This window comes from Parasteatoda tepidariorum, chromosome 4 (assembly GCF_043381705.1).
Source record: "Parasteatoda tepidariorum isolate YZ-2023 chromosome 4, CAS_Ptep_4.0, whole genome shotgun sequence".
Taxonomy (NCBI): Eukaryota; Metazoa; Arthropoda; class Arachnida; order Araneae; family Theridiidae; genus Parasteatoda; species Parasteatoda tepidariorum.
Genome location: NC_092207.1, coordinates 50,401,257 through 50,418,977, shown reverse-complemented (window position 1 = coordinate 50,418,977; position 17,721 = coordinate 50,401,257). Strand labels below are relative to the sequence as shown.

The 17,721-nt window shown below is 26.5% G+C and overlaps 1 protein-coding gene across 2 annotated transcripts; it reads right to left on the bottom strand.

The window, feature by feature from the left end:
* Positions 1-224: 224 nt before the first annotated feature.
* Positions 225-12,695, bottom strand: LOC107448241 (serine/threonine-protein kinase STK11). Of its 2 annotated transcripts, XR_006225209.1 has the most exons (8): positions 12,494-12,695; positions 11,895-12,027; positions 10,121-10,257; positions 8,431-8,558; positions 7,592-7,649; positions 6,083-6,255; positions 4,644-4,717; positions 225-665 (listed from the first exon to the last, which is right to left on the bottom strand). XR_006225209.1 is itself a non-coding variant. In XM_043042827.2 (7 exons), exons 1-7 carry the CDS (start codon positions 12,607-12,609, stop codon positions 535-537), a joined length of 876 nt encoding a protein of 291 aa, XP_042898761.1. In that variant the 5' UTR covers positions 12,610-12,695; the 3' UTR covers positions 225-534. The 2 variants fall into 2 exon arrangements, 1 of the variants encoding a protein (XP_042898761.1); XM_043042827.2 differs by lacking the exon at positions 4,644-4,717.
* Between the last annotated feature and the right edge of the window lie 5,026 nt (positions 12,696-17,721).

Genomic DNA, 17,721 nt, shown 5'->3' with positions numbered 1-17,721 from the left:
TATAGCTATATCAAGTTAATTTCCATTCAGTTCCATCCTTAATTTAATAATAATAATTTATGGAAGAAAAGTTACACTTACATTAGTAGGGCATAATAAAATGGATAAGGAACAAAAAAAAATATAATCACAGGAATAAAAAAATACTCTGAAACATAGCATAACAAGCTTAGTGTGAATTAACTTAGTGTAAAACATAACAAAACTAAACTCAAGGATCATACTTCATTTTGAAAGAATTTTCATTTATTATAAGATAAAGACTTTTTAGATAAAATATTAATTGACATAGCTTGTAAGTCACACTGTATGAATATATATATATTTGTAAATGCTTTCAGACAACATACATAATTATTGCTTAGTATTACATTGTCACAAGACAAAAAAGCTCAATATGAAAAACTAACAAGAATAAATTGTAAACTATAATATCTGTATACACCGGAAATCCTGCAATCCTTATTTTTATAAATTTCATAGCTCTAACAAGTATTAATATAATACTCAAAATTTACACCAATTATTTTAAGACTAAGACTGCCTACATGAACTAATATTCACACATTTTACTTTTTTACGCTTCTTTCTGGCAGGAATACTTTGACATGATTGTTTCATTTCAATTTTTTCTGCATCACTTTCAGTAGGAACTGTAGAATTATCTGCAAAGAAAAGTGAATAAAATATAATCCTAAATAAAATTCATAATCATCGATATGTTTTTTAATTCTGACTTTAATCCTTTAAGTGTTCATCCGGAAATTGAACTGAAATAAAATGTGATTGTTTGTCTGAATTGCAAACAGAATTTTTTTCTTCACAATGTTATTAATTTTAAAAAATGTTGCTGCGAAGCAGGGAAATTTTCCTGAAACTTTTTCCAGATAGATGAACAGTTAAAGGAACATCATCATGTTTAACAATTAAAAATTCATGTTTATTGTGTATGGTTTAAAATAATGCATTACATTTCAGGAATTTACATACATTCATTTGATACTAAAATCTTGAAAATTCATGGCATTTACACATTAGAGATATTTTAATATTTTAACAATAAATTAAGTATAATTCAAAAACAAATCTCATTTTTCCACATGCTTCTTCCCATATTAAACTCATTCACAGTTAGTAAATTAGTATATCAAAAAATTTAATGACTGATTAAAAAAAAAAAAGTCTAAATATAATATAAGCACTCAGGTTAGTAATTAATCTTTTATATTGTTAAATGAAAATAAGAATGCACTGGTGTTCAAAACAAAATCCTGCCTTAATGCTACAGAGCTCTTTTAAGAATTTGATACTTTAATCTCCTTTGAAATTTTTACACTCATGAATTTCAGAAACGTACATTCAATATTTTTACATAATTTTTTTTACTAGATTTTTAAAAACACTCATTACTGAAAAACATGAATAAATGTCAGCTTAAAGTTAGGGTATAATTTGTTTTACATTTCTTTAGAAGTAAAAATGTAATATCCTAACATTAATAAAACTTCTGTGCATACATTATATATAAACTAGAAAATTCAAAACTTTTTCTGTGATTTTATGGAAATGTAGAATATAACTAAGTACATTTTGTAATATAAATTATGACGAGAAATTTAAATGAAATGGATGTATCAAAGGCTGGCAATATTTATCAGGCAAACTTTCCAAAACTAAATAAAATATGTAGGTACCTACAAGGTTCTATCTGGCAAAATTAATAGATGGTAAGCCTCAATCTGACAAAGAAGACTATATTCTGGGTCTGCTAAATGTGGCTCATATGATTAATGTAAAATAGCTTACGTGAGCTAACAATTTTCTCTTCTTCTCATTTGCTAAAACTGAAGAATACAGAAACTGAACATAAGTACCAAAATTAAAAGTTTTAACACCAAAATTGATGATAAATACTTAATTCCTGTTAATTTATTCATAAATTGCTTGTTTTAAATTAATAATTATACACCTTTATATAATGTATATGCAATTTTATATAATGCATAGGCACATTTAAAATTATTTACGTCATGATGTTGTATTCACAAAATTATTAAAATTATTTCAATTTATTTTAAATCATTACACACATTTGTTCCTCACAATAAAACATCAAATAAAATTTTGAATATAACTTTCTTCTAGATTTCATCTTCTGGGTAGCTGAAATCGAAACAGCTTTAGATACTTATCAAAGGCGGTGATGAATGTGATGTATTATCTGTCTATAAAAATTGCTGTAAATAGTTAGCTGATGTTCTACAATTATTAAAAAGCCCATAATTTAAAAGTTGTGATCTATCATTTCTCTCAAACTAAACTCAGTGGCGTGACAGCTAATAGAGGGCCGGCCTACTGTGAGCATCTTGTTTTTTTTTTTTTACATTGGGCTCTGAAATGCAGGAGCAGATGTTCCGGTTGGGTGGTCAGCCAAATGCGGAACCTCCAGTTTTTAGTTCCCAAGCATGCTTGTTACTCATTTTATCGATAATTTCTCTCAGTAACAATTAATTTTAATCACGCTTGTTAAAACTTAAATAACTATTTCTTCCATATTCTAGCTATAGGACATTACAGATTCTAACTTCTACATTCCTACCAACTTAAGTTGACTCTAATATATAGCAAATTTAACACAAGTATTCTTAGAATAAACAATAGACTCGTATTTTTCGTGTGTTACACAAGTATTCTTAGAATAAACAATAGACTCATATTTTTCTCATGGTTTTTAATTGACTTAAAAAAAGACGAGTATGTTTTTAAAATAACCCTTTTTACAAAAAAATTTAATTGCAAGAATATGTGGATGTATTCACAAATATTTTTTTATATATTTGAAAAATATTTCAAACATGACAATTATAGGTAATTGGATAAAAAGTTATTAAGTGTAGAAAAGAAAATATATGAATAGTAATTAAAATAAATTAATTTAACAATTTGTATAAACTTTATGTAAAAATTTTTAATGAGGAGGAAAATTTAGGAAGTTTTTCTTTAAAGATAAATCTTTGTGCCAATAAATAAATAACAATTGAATTATTTAAAAAAAACTGCATATGAATTTTTTTTTTTTATGTATTTGATGCACAAAAATGTTCCAATTCTGATAAAAATTGTTACCTCCTTTGTTTTACTTTCAGTGAGTTTATCTTTTTTGAGTATACATGTTCTCATGATCCAAATGCAACTTAGTGATATTTTGCATTTAATTTTTATTCGACTTTTTCCTTTATTTAATTTTTACTAGACTGATTTATTTTTATTATTTTAAGCTCAAATGCAGTTTAAGTGTAGTGTAGTATAGTATAGTATAGCTGATTCTCTTATTGCATTTAACTGTACAACCATAAAAAAAAATCAAAATTCTTTCAGTACAATTACATATATGCAGTTTTACAATGAACGAGCATGTCAGTTCATCACTTTTGAAGTTGAATTTAGCATTAGAGTATCAAGGTTAAAATACGAAGATTTTTTTATAGTTTCCAAAGAACAAATTATACATTTTAAACAAATATTTTGAAACATATATGTAATTCATACTCCAATCTTACATCAGTTGGACATATAGGTTTCAAAATAGCAGTAGTATAGGTTTGTGCTAGCAATTTTCTTATTAATTTTCTAATTAAAAAAACTGTCACACTCAAGTAAGTAGAGTTATTTAGATTCTCAGTTTAAGTGAGGGAATTTTCGTTAAAGATATTTTTTTTTTAAGAAATGTAACATGCATATTTAAAGAAATTAATTAGAAGAAATTAATTAGTTAAATTTAAAAATTATTATTTATCTAAATCAATATGTACTGAATCACCACTGCTTACATAAAACAGCCCAGATTATGGTAGGTAGGTACTTTATTTACGTTAGGCTGCACAGGGGTATTGGTGACGGTCTGGGAAAAATCGGTGAGGATGATCAAAAGACATGACATCACAATTTTGATCCTCTGCAGAGGAGAAGGCTCCCCTACTTTGGTAGCTTGATGACCTGCACGTAAAGTTGAGCACTTTACAGTAGAACAGTTTAACGAGGACCGATACTGCTCACCCTCAGTCCCTAGGCAGGCTGATCAAAGTGGTCACCCACCTGCTTACTGACTGCAACTAGTGATGCTTGACTTCGGTGTTCTACCTTGAACCGTGTCCTTAGTCACTGCGGGACTAGATTATACATTTATACTTTCAATTTCTTTACAAGTCTTACTTACAGTAAATAAAATAAAAAACTATATTTAGTTAAACTTTTAATAACTTAGAAAGTTAGATATTTAAACACTTAGATATTAAAGCTTATAGAAAATCAAATTTTAACATGCAGATGCTTGCTTACCTGCAAAGCAATTCAAATCTTTACACTTTAGCTAATAGTGATAGAGGAAAGCTATTTATTAAAATTTACCCACATGTGAAAGTTTTAGATAATTATGTGTGCATTAAATTTCATTAATAATCAAGTAATATTATTCCTTACTCATATTGCTACACTAAATGCGAAAATGTAATCATCCTTTGAATTTGAAATTTTATTAATGTTTTAGTTTTGAACAGCAGTGCATTAAATTCAAAAAGCTTTCATTAATGCCTTTTGAAAAATGAGTATATTATGCATGAGATTTTGCAGCCTAAAAGACTCACTGTAATGGTAAATACAATTTGAAGTTTTCCAGACATTCAAGGAAAATATACACATCAAAAAAGGATTATTTTTCCTAAAATATAAAATAAGGATTGGAATGAGCATTGATACATTTTTCTAAGTTGATTAAGCAAAGCAAATATACTTGCAACTGCTTCTATTTTTAATGCAAAAGCAATGAAGATAAGCAAATAAATAAGTATAATTTTATTTCACTAACAAAATATAAACAATAAGTATTTTAAACATAGGCTTTTTTATTTTGTATATCACTATTTCAAACAAGTTATTATTTGATTACAAAAGCTGGAACTTTCTTCTACAGTGTATCAATACCGATAAAAAAGGAGGATCTTACAGGGAAATAGTACCAAGTGTACTATGAAGAACTGATATCAAACAAAGCGTGTTTTAATGGCTTCTATGCATTAAAATTAATTTAACCCTTTGACTAGGAATTTTAAAAAATGATTTTTTTGACCCGTTTATTATTCAAAAGGACAAATTAGGTCACAAATAAGGCAAATTTAGTATTAGGGATATTTCTGACCAGCAGTTATCAATTTAGAGGCTGGGACATATATGTCCCGGCCATACTTAATGGTGGGACAAATGAGTCCCGTTAGTAGCCAAATGGTTAAGATCACTTTTTAATTTTTCAACATTAAGTTTTTTTTTGTTAGGCTCTTTAAACTTTTTCTGTATTTTTAATTTTTTAAAATTAGTAGTGATTTTCAATCACGATAATGAATATCTATGATTCTCTGAATGATAATGTATATCTATGATCTCTATTATAAATAAAATCAAAATGTAACTCATACAACCGGTTGCATATTTCTTACTCTATTTACTTACATTTCTAACACTAAAGTGTTATAAATTTTTTTTCATCAGTGTTATTATTTCCATTTGCTGCATGCAATAATGATTATGTAAAAACATTTTTTTGTTCCTATCCTGATTTCAGTTTTTTTTTTTCAGTAATGATTGAAAATTCTAAAGTAAATAGAAAAATTTAATGCAATGGAATGAATGCCTTTTGTTCATTACATTAAAACATAAATGATTATTTAGAACCAGATAAATTATATTATTGATGGGAAAGTAAGATCAATTCATGTTCACTAATGAATCAAAATCAATAACACTCTACAAAAAGAAAAAGAGGATTATTATTGTTTCTAATGTGTGCAACAACTTGTATAAAACAAAAATGATTGAAACTAAACATTATACCTATAACAATATGACAATGACACTAAAAACATGAATCATAATCAGTATAAGTTATATTTTATGCTTAATATGAGTTTAAAGCTCAGTCATAAAAAATAAAGCAAACTGAGACATGCTTATCTTTTTATATAGACAACAACCTTTTAATGAAAGCAAAGCATAAAAAACCTAATAAAGACTATTAAAGCGAAATACTTACAAGGAATAACTTTGTAGAATAAATCCTCATCTTCATCATAATCTAAAACTTCTTGAGAGCCATGAAGTAGTTTCAAATAAGGAATTACAGTAGTGTTGCGATTTAAATCTCCATCAGAGCGCATTGGAATTGGTACACCCTGGCCCAACTTTGCAGGTGGCTTTTTGACCCAGCTAAAGAGAAAAATGAGGATTTCTGAGTAATTAAGTATCTATGATAAAGAAAAGAGTTTCTACATCAGAAAACAAATCGGAGATAAAAAAAAATGTGCAACTCTATAAAACATTTGTAAGGATTGCCGATGTAATACAAACTTGCGTGTTAATGAATCCAAGGTTCATAAAAAATTAGATTTGAGTTAAAGTACTGCAATAGTATTATGAAAAGCTTGTAATTTGTAAAACATTAATTTTCCAATTAAAAATATAATAGCATATGATTTTCCAATTGACAATAACATAAATACATACATTTCATTAGGATTTCCATTTAAAAATCATTAAAATATGTGAAGTTTTTTTTATGGCATTGCTAATACTATATCCGAAGGAAGTTCCATTTGTTTGGCATAGGCTATGTCTAAAAAGATATTTCTTAAAATAATAATCTGAAAAATTATTATTTTTTTGTTAATTATAAAATTTATTCCAATATGTTCTTAAGATTTCTAGAAAAATAAAAAGTTAATTCCAAAAAATGAATGAACTGATATAATTAAACTGAAGGTATATATGTTAGGTATATATGTTTAAAAATTCGGAATATTTTTCAGTTGGAATTATTTATTTTGTTAAAATATATAATTGCTTTCAAATAGAAATGTTTATTTTTACATGAATTTCGATTTCCTTGCAATGTAATCTAAGATCTGTAGATACATGTTCTGCACATTACAAAAATTACATTTTATTAATACTTAATGAATACTATATTCAATTACTTATGTAATATGTACACAAACATGCATCCCCTTCATTTTGTTTATTATAAAATTTGCTTTGCCAGCAAACTTTTTTTATACCATTCAATTAAAATAGGTTAATACATTCTAAATCTTTAGAGCCACCAAAGGATTCAACCATAGTTCTGGAGTTGATAGTCAAAAATTTTGACAGGACTTTTAAGAGAGCTTAATTCTAATTTACATTCGATAAATTTTTTTTTACCAAATCCTTAGAAAGTATTAACATTATTGGTAAGTAAATGTTAATTATCAGTTAAACAGTTATAATTTTCTTATCCGTCTGTTGCTCTGTCTGTCTTATCTGTCTGATTTAATGAAAACATTGATTTAGCCTTCACCCATAACAACAGAAAATCAGAATAAAGATATTAAAAATCTAATTAGCAAGAAATAAATTTGCTAAATTATTTTCCCAGGTGAAAATTTCCTGTTTATTATTACAAGTTGTTTTTAAATTTTAAACTGATTTATAAGTTGTCAGATACAAAATAATAAATTTTTTATGTTATCAAAAACTACTTTAAAAAAATATTTAAAACACTAACTTATGAGACTGAATTTCATAAAGGCACATTCTGCATTCAGGATCCTTTTGCAACATTCCTGGAAAACAAAACACATAATCTTAAAATGTATAAAACTATAATTAAGATAAGGTGCAATGTGTCCTTACTAAATACTTTTCAAAAAATACTTTTTTCTATTTTTTTAAAAAAAGCATAGCATTGAGTTCAATTAACTAGATTGTTTATTTCTTATCTACTATCTTATTTAGATTATTAATAAAATAATAAATAAATGCTTAGAAAAGTTCCCAAAACAAACATATTATACAGAATTTTATTTGGGAAAAATAGAAAAATGAAGCGTGTTAATTAACTTTAAAATGTATGATTACGGTAGAATGTTTTCTAGAAAACAAAACATAAATAAACTTAAAAACAGATCAGTAATAATAATAATATTTTGCTTTTAAATCAACTTCAGGCTAAAATAATTTTCATTAATAACAAAATTTGTAAAACTCATCTAACAAAAATTTACTAGGAAACATTCATATGAAAATAATCTGAATACCCACAATTCATATGAAATTAAGTGCCATACATAAACAAGTTTCATAACAAAAATTTATAATTTATTAATTTTTTAGCTTAAAGTTTTTAATAAATATGAAAAAAAAATGCTTAAAAAAATATTTTCTTGATGGTCTATAGCAAGTGTAACAGGATGCAAAAAAAGTAACAGTTACATAAGTTCACAATTTATTACAGAAGTTCAATTATTACAATTCAATTCATAGTAACACAAATTTTAATACAAAGATTTCAAGAAAAACTGCTAGCTTAGGTACACAAACTAAATCAAACCAAATATGAATTACCTTGCAGAAGTTCTTGTAATGGGCAATCAAGATCACTTGGGATAATAACATCACAATCAGCAATATTTTGGTACAATTTATAGATGCTTTCTCCTTCAAACGGATATTTTCCTGTTGTTATATTGAACCTAAAGTTTGAAGGACAAATTAAAGAATATTTTAAATAACAATAATGTACCAATTTTAAGTTCATGTTTTACAGTTGATAAATAGAAATAAGAATAGAATAAACGTTGCTAGGGGTAACAAAAAGGACAATTTAATCATGCAATAAAAATTAATTGATTTATCGCCAGTTTAATGATGCAAAAATCTATATTAATTAGAAATAATCTCCGCTATAAGAAAGTGAATGTTTCGTGATAACATTTTATTGACATTATTCTCCTTCAAACAGATATTTTCCTGTTGTTATATTGAACCTAAAGTTCGAAGAACAAATTAAAGAATATTTTAAATAATAATAATGTACCAATTTTAAGTTCATGATTTATAGTTGATAAATAGAAATAAGAATAGAATATACATTGCTAGGGGTAACAAAAAGGACAATTTAATCATGCAATAAAAATTGATTGATTTATCGCCAGTTTAATGATGCAAAAATCTATATTACTTAGAAATAATTTCCGGTATAAGAAAGTGAATGTTTCGTGATGACATTATAGAATCTTGTTTGGTGAAGATAACACTATATCAAAGTTGTACTCAGAGCTACAGGGTCAACATCAGTTTGAACTTAACAAAGTCTGATTTAATTGCTTTCTAGGATTATTCTTGGCTCTAGTAAATGCTTAATAACAAAAAAATAAATAAAAGGGGGGGAAGTCGTGACTAAATTGAACATACAATGTTCAAGCCTATCTGATACTTAAATGTTATGAACTCTTTTCATTTTGATGTAAAAACAAAGAAACAAATGAAAAAATATTTAACATTTTAGGGACTTTGGGGGGTCACATATCCTTGGAATTTGAAATTCCAAAATAAAAACTTGAACTGTTGCGGATAATTAATAACCTATTTAAAAAGAAAAAGATTTTGGTAAGTGCAAACATATGCCCTTGATCAGTAAAGTTTTGGTTACGCAGTAAACTTGATGAATTAAAATAAGGTCAATAAAAACTATAGAACAGTCATTTCCTGTAGTATTAGAACTCACTAAACCACCAACTTTTATCACCCACACTGTTATTGTATAGACACCTTAGATTGATCTAAATTAGCAAGGGGAGAAAATTATTTAATATTTAAATTTTCCTAATTATTCTATTTGATAACACCAACAAGTTATATAATAATAAAATACTATTAAACATTTTTGTTTGTAAGTATTGTAAATTGATGATTTCAAATATTTAATACTTTTAATAATTATTCACTAGTTACAGTTGAAATGTACCTGAAATCAAATGTAGTTGAAATGTACCTGAAATCTTGTTTAACACAATAGAAAAATTTTAAATTTTCATTCTTGTAAGAAACACACCAAATATAACTTTAGCACAGCTAAAAAATATTTAAACTATTGTTTTCCCTTTTGTTCAAGAGCCAATAAACAGTGAGCTTGCAGTTTTGCATATATTTGTCTAATAGCTAACATCTTATAACAAACTCACAACAAAGAAACTCTTCAAGATCTCAGATGACAAACATACAAAAATTCCAATAATAAACTGCTATCACTTACAATGTGACACCTGATGACCAAATATCAACTTTAAATCCAGAAAACTGCTCCACACCATTGGCAATTTCAGGTGGCTGAAATGCAGGAGAACCTTGACTAGTGAAACAAGTATCATCTCTAATATAAATGTCCAATGCCTAAAAAAATATTTCGGAATACTTTACTAAACATTCAGCAATTAACATTCATGGGTCAAAATAAATACATAAGTTTACAGAAGAAGGAAGTGAATCGTTTAAAAATTTCTTCCTACCTAAAAAAAGATATCCCATATATGGAAAAACATGAACTGAGAGGAAGAAAGAAATTAGTATGGTAAGTACATTATATCTGCTAAAATATTGAGTAAAAAGGAAAGGTAAAAAAAAGTATGCTAATTAAATATGAAATCATAGTTTATTTTCATAGTTTATAATATTCATAGTTTATAGTATTCAGCTGTCCCACATCAAATAAAAAGCTATAACATTTCCTTTATTTGCAGTTACTACCGGATTTTTATACTAGGTTTCAGTTGTTGTAAACTTTTACATACAAAAGTATATTAATATAATCCTTTAACTAAACAAACCACTTTTTCTGTTCATTGATATAGCAGAAACATATTGTAATATGTTATTAAACTTCCCTGTTATGTTTTGTTTGATTAATTTTTTTTTACCAGATCATTACAGATAAAAATTTTATATGTTTATTAAAATCACACTCTTACTGTCAGCAAACTTTTATAAATTATAAATATTATTTCATAATAATTTAAGTAAGATGGGATAAAGCCGACACAGTTTGAGGCTTGATGTAAATAGGGGTTGTAATTATCCATAATGTAGATGCAACATTACATAGTAAGGTCCAGGCAAAAAGTGATCAAATAATCACTTTTTTGTTGATGTTCAAAAATCGTATTTTAAAAATTGAAACCAAATGAATTATTCAAATAAAATAAAATAAAATGTTATGATTTCATCATTTGCGTTTTAGTTCAGTCATATGATCTCTTACTAATGGCAAACAAAACAAAAATAATTATTTTATTCTTCATCAAAATACATACTACAGTTTAATTTAGGGCTTTACTCATAAACAATTCAAATTCTCTTTAACAATAATAAATAAAATATGAGAGAGAGAAAAGAAAACAGGAAAAAATACAAACAGAAGAAAAAATCTACATGTATGAAACATAAATAGTAGATAAAATACAAATAGAAAGTTAACAGAATTTCAACATTGGATTTTTGAAATGCATAGCTGATGATAAAAACAAATTATCATATAACAAGTTTCTACTAAAATACAATCCAAGTATTTCGTAATATTTTTACCATTCATATCAAAGATTCTACTTCAATTAAATGTTAATTTTAATGCTTTCAATTTATTGTTCACAAAATTGAAAGAGCATATGAAACTACAAAAATATTAAAGGTGAGAAATGTTTCAAAATCTAACAACATATAAATAGTCAACACAGAAAAAAAAACATAGCAATAATTAAATTTCTATTTATGCTGTATTGTATTTAAATTGAATTTATATTACAAGATTAGAAATAGCATAAGATTTTATGATTAATACAAGATTTTCTGTATGGTTAGCTGAACGTAGCTCAATAAAAATATTCAGGTATATCTCCTTAATAAAGGAACCTTTATTACCATCACTGTGCACATACAATGAAAACAATAGGTATTCATTAGGTATCCAAGACCAAGAAGAAGATAGTTTTTTTTAATGCATAGCAATAATATAGTCGTAAGAAACTTTATTTTACCTCCGCTACTCCTAAGTCTGAAATCTTGAGAGTTCCACAGTTTGTAAGCAGTAAGTTTCCAGGCTTTATATCTTTGTGAATAATTCCATGCCCATGCAAATAATCTAATCCATCTAGTAATTGGCAGAAATACCTTAAAAAAATTATCGTTCATCAAACCAATTAAATATTTTCCATCATCCACTATAAGTTTAAAAAAATGTATTTGAACTTGATGGAATGAAGAAAAAAGTATTTTATTAATGATCGAAAATTTGAACAAGATATAGGGAAAGTGTGAACTAATAGTAGGAATTGGAAAAAATAATTAAATTAATTGTGATTTCGATAAACAAAATGTGGCAGTGTCACATAAACCAAATAAAATAATACTAAGACTACTTCAATTTTATTTTTAATACCTAATTTATTAAAAGTTTTATAGCTAGCCATTCCTTTATATAAAAATTTCAAACTGTAACAAAATTTAAATGTTTTTATAAATGACTAATAGGAAAAAATATTGCAATACTGTTGTGAACTAAGATAATAAATAAAACACATAGAGTTCATAAAAAAATATAATGAATAAAGATCATTTAAAGAAGAAAGTAACAAACCCATGAGCTTGCCAAATGGGAAACTTTTTCTTAGGCACTGAGTCTAAAAGCTCTTGCAACACAGAAACACAATATTCAAATATCAGATATATCTTTTGTTTCTCCTCATTACTCATGACTTCAATTAATTTAATAACATTTTTGTGATCCAATTTCCAAAGTAAAGCTACTTCTCTGAAAAAATAAAATTAAACACATTAAAAAAAACCTAATTGGTAACAAAAGCTAAAACATAAAGAAGTTAATATGTTGAAAATAGGCTCTGAAAGTATAAAAAATATCAATCAATTTTAATCTCTATAAAAAAATAATTGTATAAAAAAAATTAATATTTTTTTNTAAAGTTTTTTTAAAATAAAATTTTTAAATTTATTATTTTTATTTTATTTTGTTGTTTCTTTCAAAGTATATATAATACACCAGCTATTTTGAGAATTTTTCTGATCATTTTGAATGATTTAGATATATTCTGCTGTCTTCTTAAACAAAAAAATTAGTTTCTACAAAATTTTAAATTAATCACTTCAATCTTTATATAAAAAAAGCTATTTTCAGGTACACATATGTTTTTTAGAAATATTTGAAACTTAAAAACAAGCCTAAGTTTGTTGTGTTATTAGTAGCCTGTATAATAGTCACTTAGTAGAAAATAAAGAATAACTTTTTTTAAAAAAAAATCCTATAAGTTTAAAATTTTTTATATTTTTTCTTCATTCCTATAAAATTAAAAACAAATCAATTTGATATGCATCTACAGGGATTATATTTTAATGATGACCAAGGCTCTACAAATTTTGCAAAGATGTGACAAATTACACAATTTACTATAGTGTGCATAATTGCCTTGCGTTATATCCACAAAATGTTTATTTTTCTGCAAAATGTCTTCCAATTACCAGATAAACTTGTCTTAACGACTTTTTTTTTCTTTGCAACTCCACCTTCTTTTTAATTCTAAGAATTATTAATGACTATCCTTACTTATTGCAATATTTGAAAAATAGTAATTAAAAAAAAAAAGGTGTCTTTTTCACAAATTAAGTTTTTTTCTTCGCCTTCCGCATAGTTATAAAAAATTACCTCATTCTTGATGCATAATATTTTAGATATTCCCATATAATTTATTTTGCCCTAATGGTGACATATTTAATTACTTATCTAACTTTTTTTCCTCACAGTAGTAGAAAAATTTTATAAAATTCTGCAATTTCAGCAACAAAAAAAAAAAAAAAAAATTTTCAAGCGATTTGAAAATTTAATTTATGAGTTGAGCCTTTTTGGACTATATTTATATTTGGTTGTTAGATGTTAAGGTAACTTATATTTGGCTGTAAGATGTTAGTTTAAGCAGGACTGTTAATTTTTTTTGCTAGTTATCTATTGTTCGCATTGTAATAACAATAGTGATCGGTGGCGTGCCCAAAATATTGTGTCCTGTGCCATAAATGGCACGCTTGCCAATGGTTCGTCATCCCTGTCCTAGTGCATCTGAATACTTTTAAAGTTTTGTGTGTTAAAAATTTTTTATACAGTAGAGAACCATTTATCCGGTATCCAGCACGGTTTTCCTGCCATTTTGAACTAGAACAATTATGAAGAAGAGCGGAAATTTGACTTATACTCGAAGTTGAGTAGAGGAAAATGTGGGAAAAGGGGGGAATTATTCTTCCCATTTGCCCAGAGAAACTGACCTTGAAGATCTTTAGATTGAGAGGGGGCAGGGAAAGGACAAATGTTTCATTTTCTCCTGTGTGTCTGAAAGAATCATTTTTTTGATAAGCTGCCGCCAATCAAACTTAAAGAGTGGCATGGATTTCGTTTTTTCTCTGATTTACGAGAGGGTGGGGAAAATGCATTGCACACACATATCAGTGAACAGTAGATAAAATAAAAAAGAAAAATATATAAGATTTATAATGATAAATTGTTTTATAATTTCGGATAATGCATTTATTAGGAGTATAACGTTTTTTTAATCACCAGTTATATTTATCTATTTTACATCGATTAACAAAACAATATTTTCTAATTGGTAACAAAAGCTTAAACATAAAGAAGTTAATATGCTGAAAAAAGGCTCTGAAAGTATAAAAAATATCAATCAATTTTAATCTCTATAAAAAAATAATTGTATAAAAAAATCAATATTTTTTTGTCGAAATTATAATCTTACACAAGTTAAATTAAAACTTTTATCATTGAATTTCTCTCTAATATTTTTGATACATATAACGAATTAAAGAGTTATTGTGCATGAAATTGTCTTTCATAGAAATTGCAAGCACTTACAACAACCACATTTAATGCAAAGGTAGATATTGTATTAATTGATTCCACCGTAAATGAGACACTCAGTTTTTCATACCAACACGGTAGTTTTGCTCTGAGGTGCCCATGTTGTTTTGGGGTAGCGATCATTTCTTAGAATTAATAACTGTCAATGGCATATGGTTACATAGAGCAATGGTTAGCATATCAGTACTGTAACTGGTAGGTTCCAAGTTCTAATCAAGCTAGAAGTTTTTGGTTACCTTCTTTAAAACTGAAAAATGTTTTCTTTTATATTTGAAATAGATAAATTAAAAAATATTTATACCATAATTCACATCAAAGCTCAGTTTATAATTACAGGGATGTGATTCTTCCGCGGATTTCCGTTTTTTGTCAGACTTTTCCATTTTTCCCGCTAATTTCCGCGAAAATTTTTTTTTTGAACAAGTTAAAATATTTTAGGAGGAATTTAATTTTCCGAGGAGCGAAAGTATTGACGTCCTCATTCTTCCCTCAGAAGTTTCTCTAAAAATCATTTCCTTGGGATAAAACTGATTGACCTTTATACAGGGATGAGATTTTTCATTTTTGCCTCTCAAATTTTAGCCTTTTTATCAAAAACTCTGATTCTCTAAAAGTTTTTTTTTTTTTTTTTAAATAAATATCCCGTTTTTTTTTTTTTTTTTTTTTTTTTTTTTTTTTTTTTTTTNAAATAATTATATTTATTTGCGATTTTCAAAGATAAACAGAAAATTCAAACTATGTACTAGCTGCTAACCCTTCCGTATTTTTACTTATTTTAGCTACTTTCTGCGCTTTTACACACAGAAAATAAGATTTTCCGTATTTTTATTCGTCCGCCGGATAGCTCGTATTTTCGCAATTCGGACGTCGTGACCCTGCTGTCTGGCGTAAGAGCAAACGAAAAAAAAAATTTTTTGACGTGGATTTGAGGTGAAAACATTTATTTGCTCATTCAATTAATTTTGAAAATTTCTATTTATTAGGTCTAAACAAAAACAATACAAACAAGAATTTTAGAAATCCCAAGTCAAGACTCTGCAAATATCTCGATTGTTATTCACGCGATTTTAATATCAATCATCAATTTTCGTATTTACCTGATTTAAAAGTTGCGCATTGCGATTCTTATTTATGCTATTTAAACATCGTGCATTATGATTCTTATTTACGAGATTTAAAAATCCAATATCGCGTTTTGTATTTATGCATTTTTAAAATCGCGATTTTATTAACAAACATCGTTTTTCGTGTTTACCGGATTTGAAAGTTGAACATTGTGATTGAGCCAATTTTAATTTCGTACATAGCGATTCTTATTTTTGAGATTTAAAAAAACCAATATAGCGATTTGTATTTACGCGCTTTTAAAACCCTATGCAGCGATTCGTATTCACGCGATCTTAAAATCCAATGTCGTGATTCTCTATTGCGGTTGTAATATCAAACGTCGATTTTCGTAATTATATGTGCTTTAAAAATTAGACACTGTAATTTGTATTCACGCGATTTAAAAATTATGCATCGTGATTCGTATTTATGTGACCTAAAAATTACGCATCATGATTTGTTACAAGTTTAAAAATCACACTTTTTTTGTCAAATTTTTGTTTCGTCAATATATATATATTCTAATTAGGATTTTTACACTTTTTAAGAATCATTATTTATGTAGGAAAAGTCTGCAGTTTGTTATGATATCAATAATTTATTCTTAAGTTTATTTAGAGACTAAAGATTATTACATTTTTTAAAGTTTGCAAATTTGAGATTTTTTACTCTAATNTGAATAAAAATTACATTATACACTTTTAATATGAATTCGAAAAATTTCTCGTTATTAAATACATAAGATATTGCATAATTACTACTCTTAATATATATTTTTAGAATATTGCGAAAAAAAGTTTTGAAAATTGTATTAATTAGGAATTACCGATTAGGGAATCAACTAAGGAATCGGGTCTGAAAACATCAAAACCAGTTTGACTGTCTGAAGTAACAAAGAGTAAATTAACTCTAAGTATTACAGCTTATTTTTTAATTTATCGTGATGAAATTTCGTGGTGTTTACAATAATCAAATTTCTCATTCTTTTTATTTCATCTGGTAATCAAACTGGTTTCAATATTTTCAGTGTTGCGTTCCTAAGCATCGATTTATTATATTTTGATACCGTTTGTATTTTTCTCTCGTGAATATTAATTATGACCACTAATGTTCTTTTACTTCCTTTTTATTTAAAAAAGAATTTTACAATACATGAGTGTATTTTCATATTTTTCTTCATTTGCTGATTAAAATGAAAATTTCATAATACTTTAGTGTTCTTGTGTATTTACATTAAAGCCCTAAAAACAGGGTTAAGTGCTTGTTCATGTTTGGATGATGCGTGGTCTTGCGTACTAGCTATTTTTTTTTCCTTACCGTGAAAAAACATACTATCCCAGCTATTGGAGTAATTAAAACTATTTACGGAATGAAAAAATTGGAGCCTTTTAAATTTTTTTAATGTAAATGTTTTTTTAAACCTACAAATGAGTGTACGATATATTTTTTTAAAAAAAAAGGAAAACTGCAGTTTTGTGATGCTTTATAGTATATTGGAAGATCTTTACGTCATTTATTCGATTTTAATTAATCTCACTTTATTCAGCAGCTAATTTTTTTAATTCTGAAACATCTTTAAAAAACAAGAACTAAATAAATAAAATGTATATAGAATGAACGAATTATCAGCAAATATAATTTTCATAATAAATTACAAGCTTATAACTAAAAAGATAACTATCGGTTTTTAAAGCGTTCCCCATATCAGTTCTTCAGAAGGACAGAGAGAAAAAAGATTTTCAAAAGGTAGCAAGACCTCCCACCGAGAAGATTAGTGAACTTGGGGGTAAAAGTTGCCTTCCTTTACTCAAAGGTAGAAAGTGACT

Bases quoted from the DNA above. Each gene is read 5' to 3' on its own strand.
- LOC107448241 (XM_043042827.2), bottom strand. From the start codon at position 12,609: ATGAGTAATGAGGAGAAACAAAAGATATATCTGATATTTGAATATTGT. The intron at 12,028-12,493 runs GTTTGTTACTTT...AATTTTTTTAAG, and splicing joins CCCATTTGGCAAGCTCATGG to GTATTTCTGCCAATTACTAG. The intron at 8,559-10,120 runs GTAAGTGATAGC...TTCAAACTTTAG, and splicing joins TGGTCATCAGGTGTCACATT to GTTCAATATAACAACAGGAA.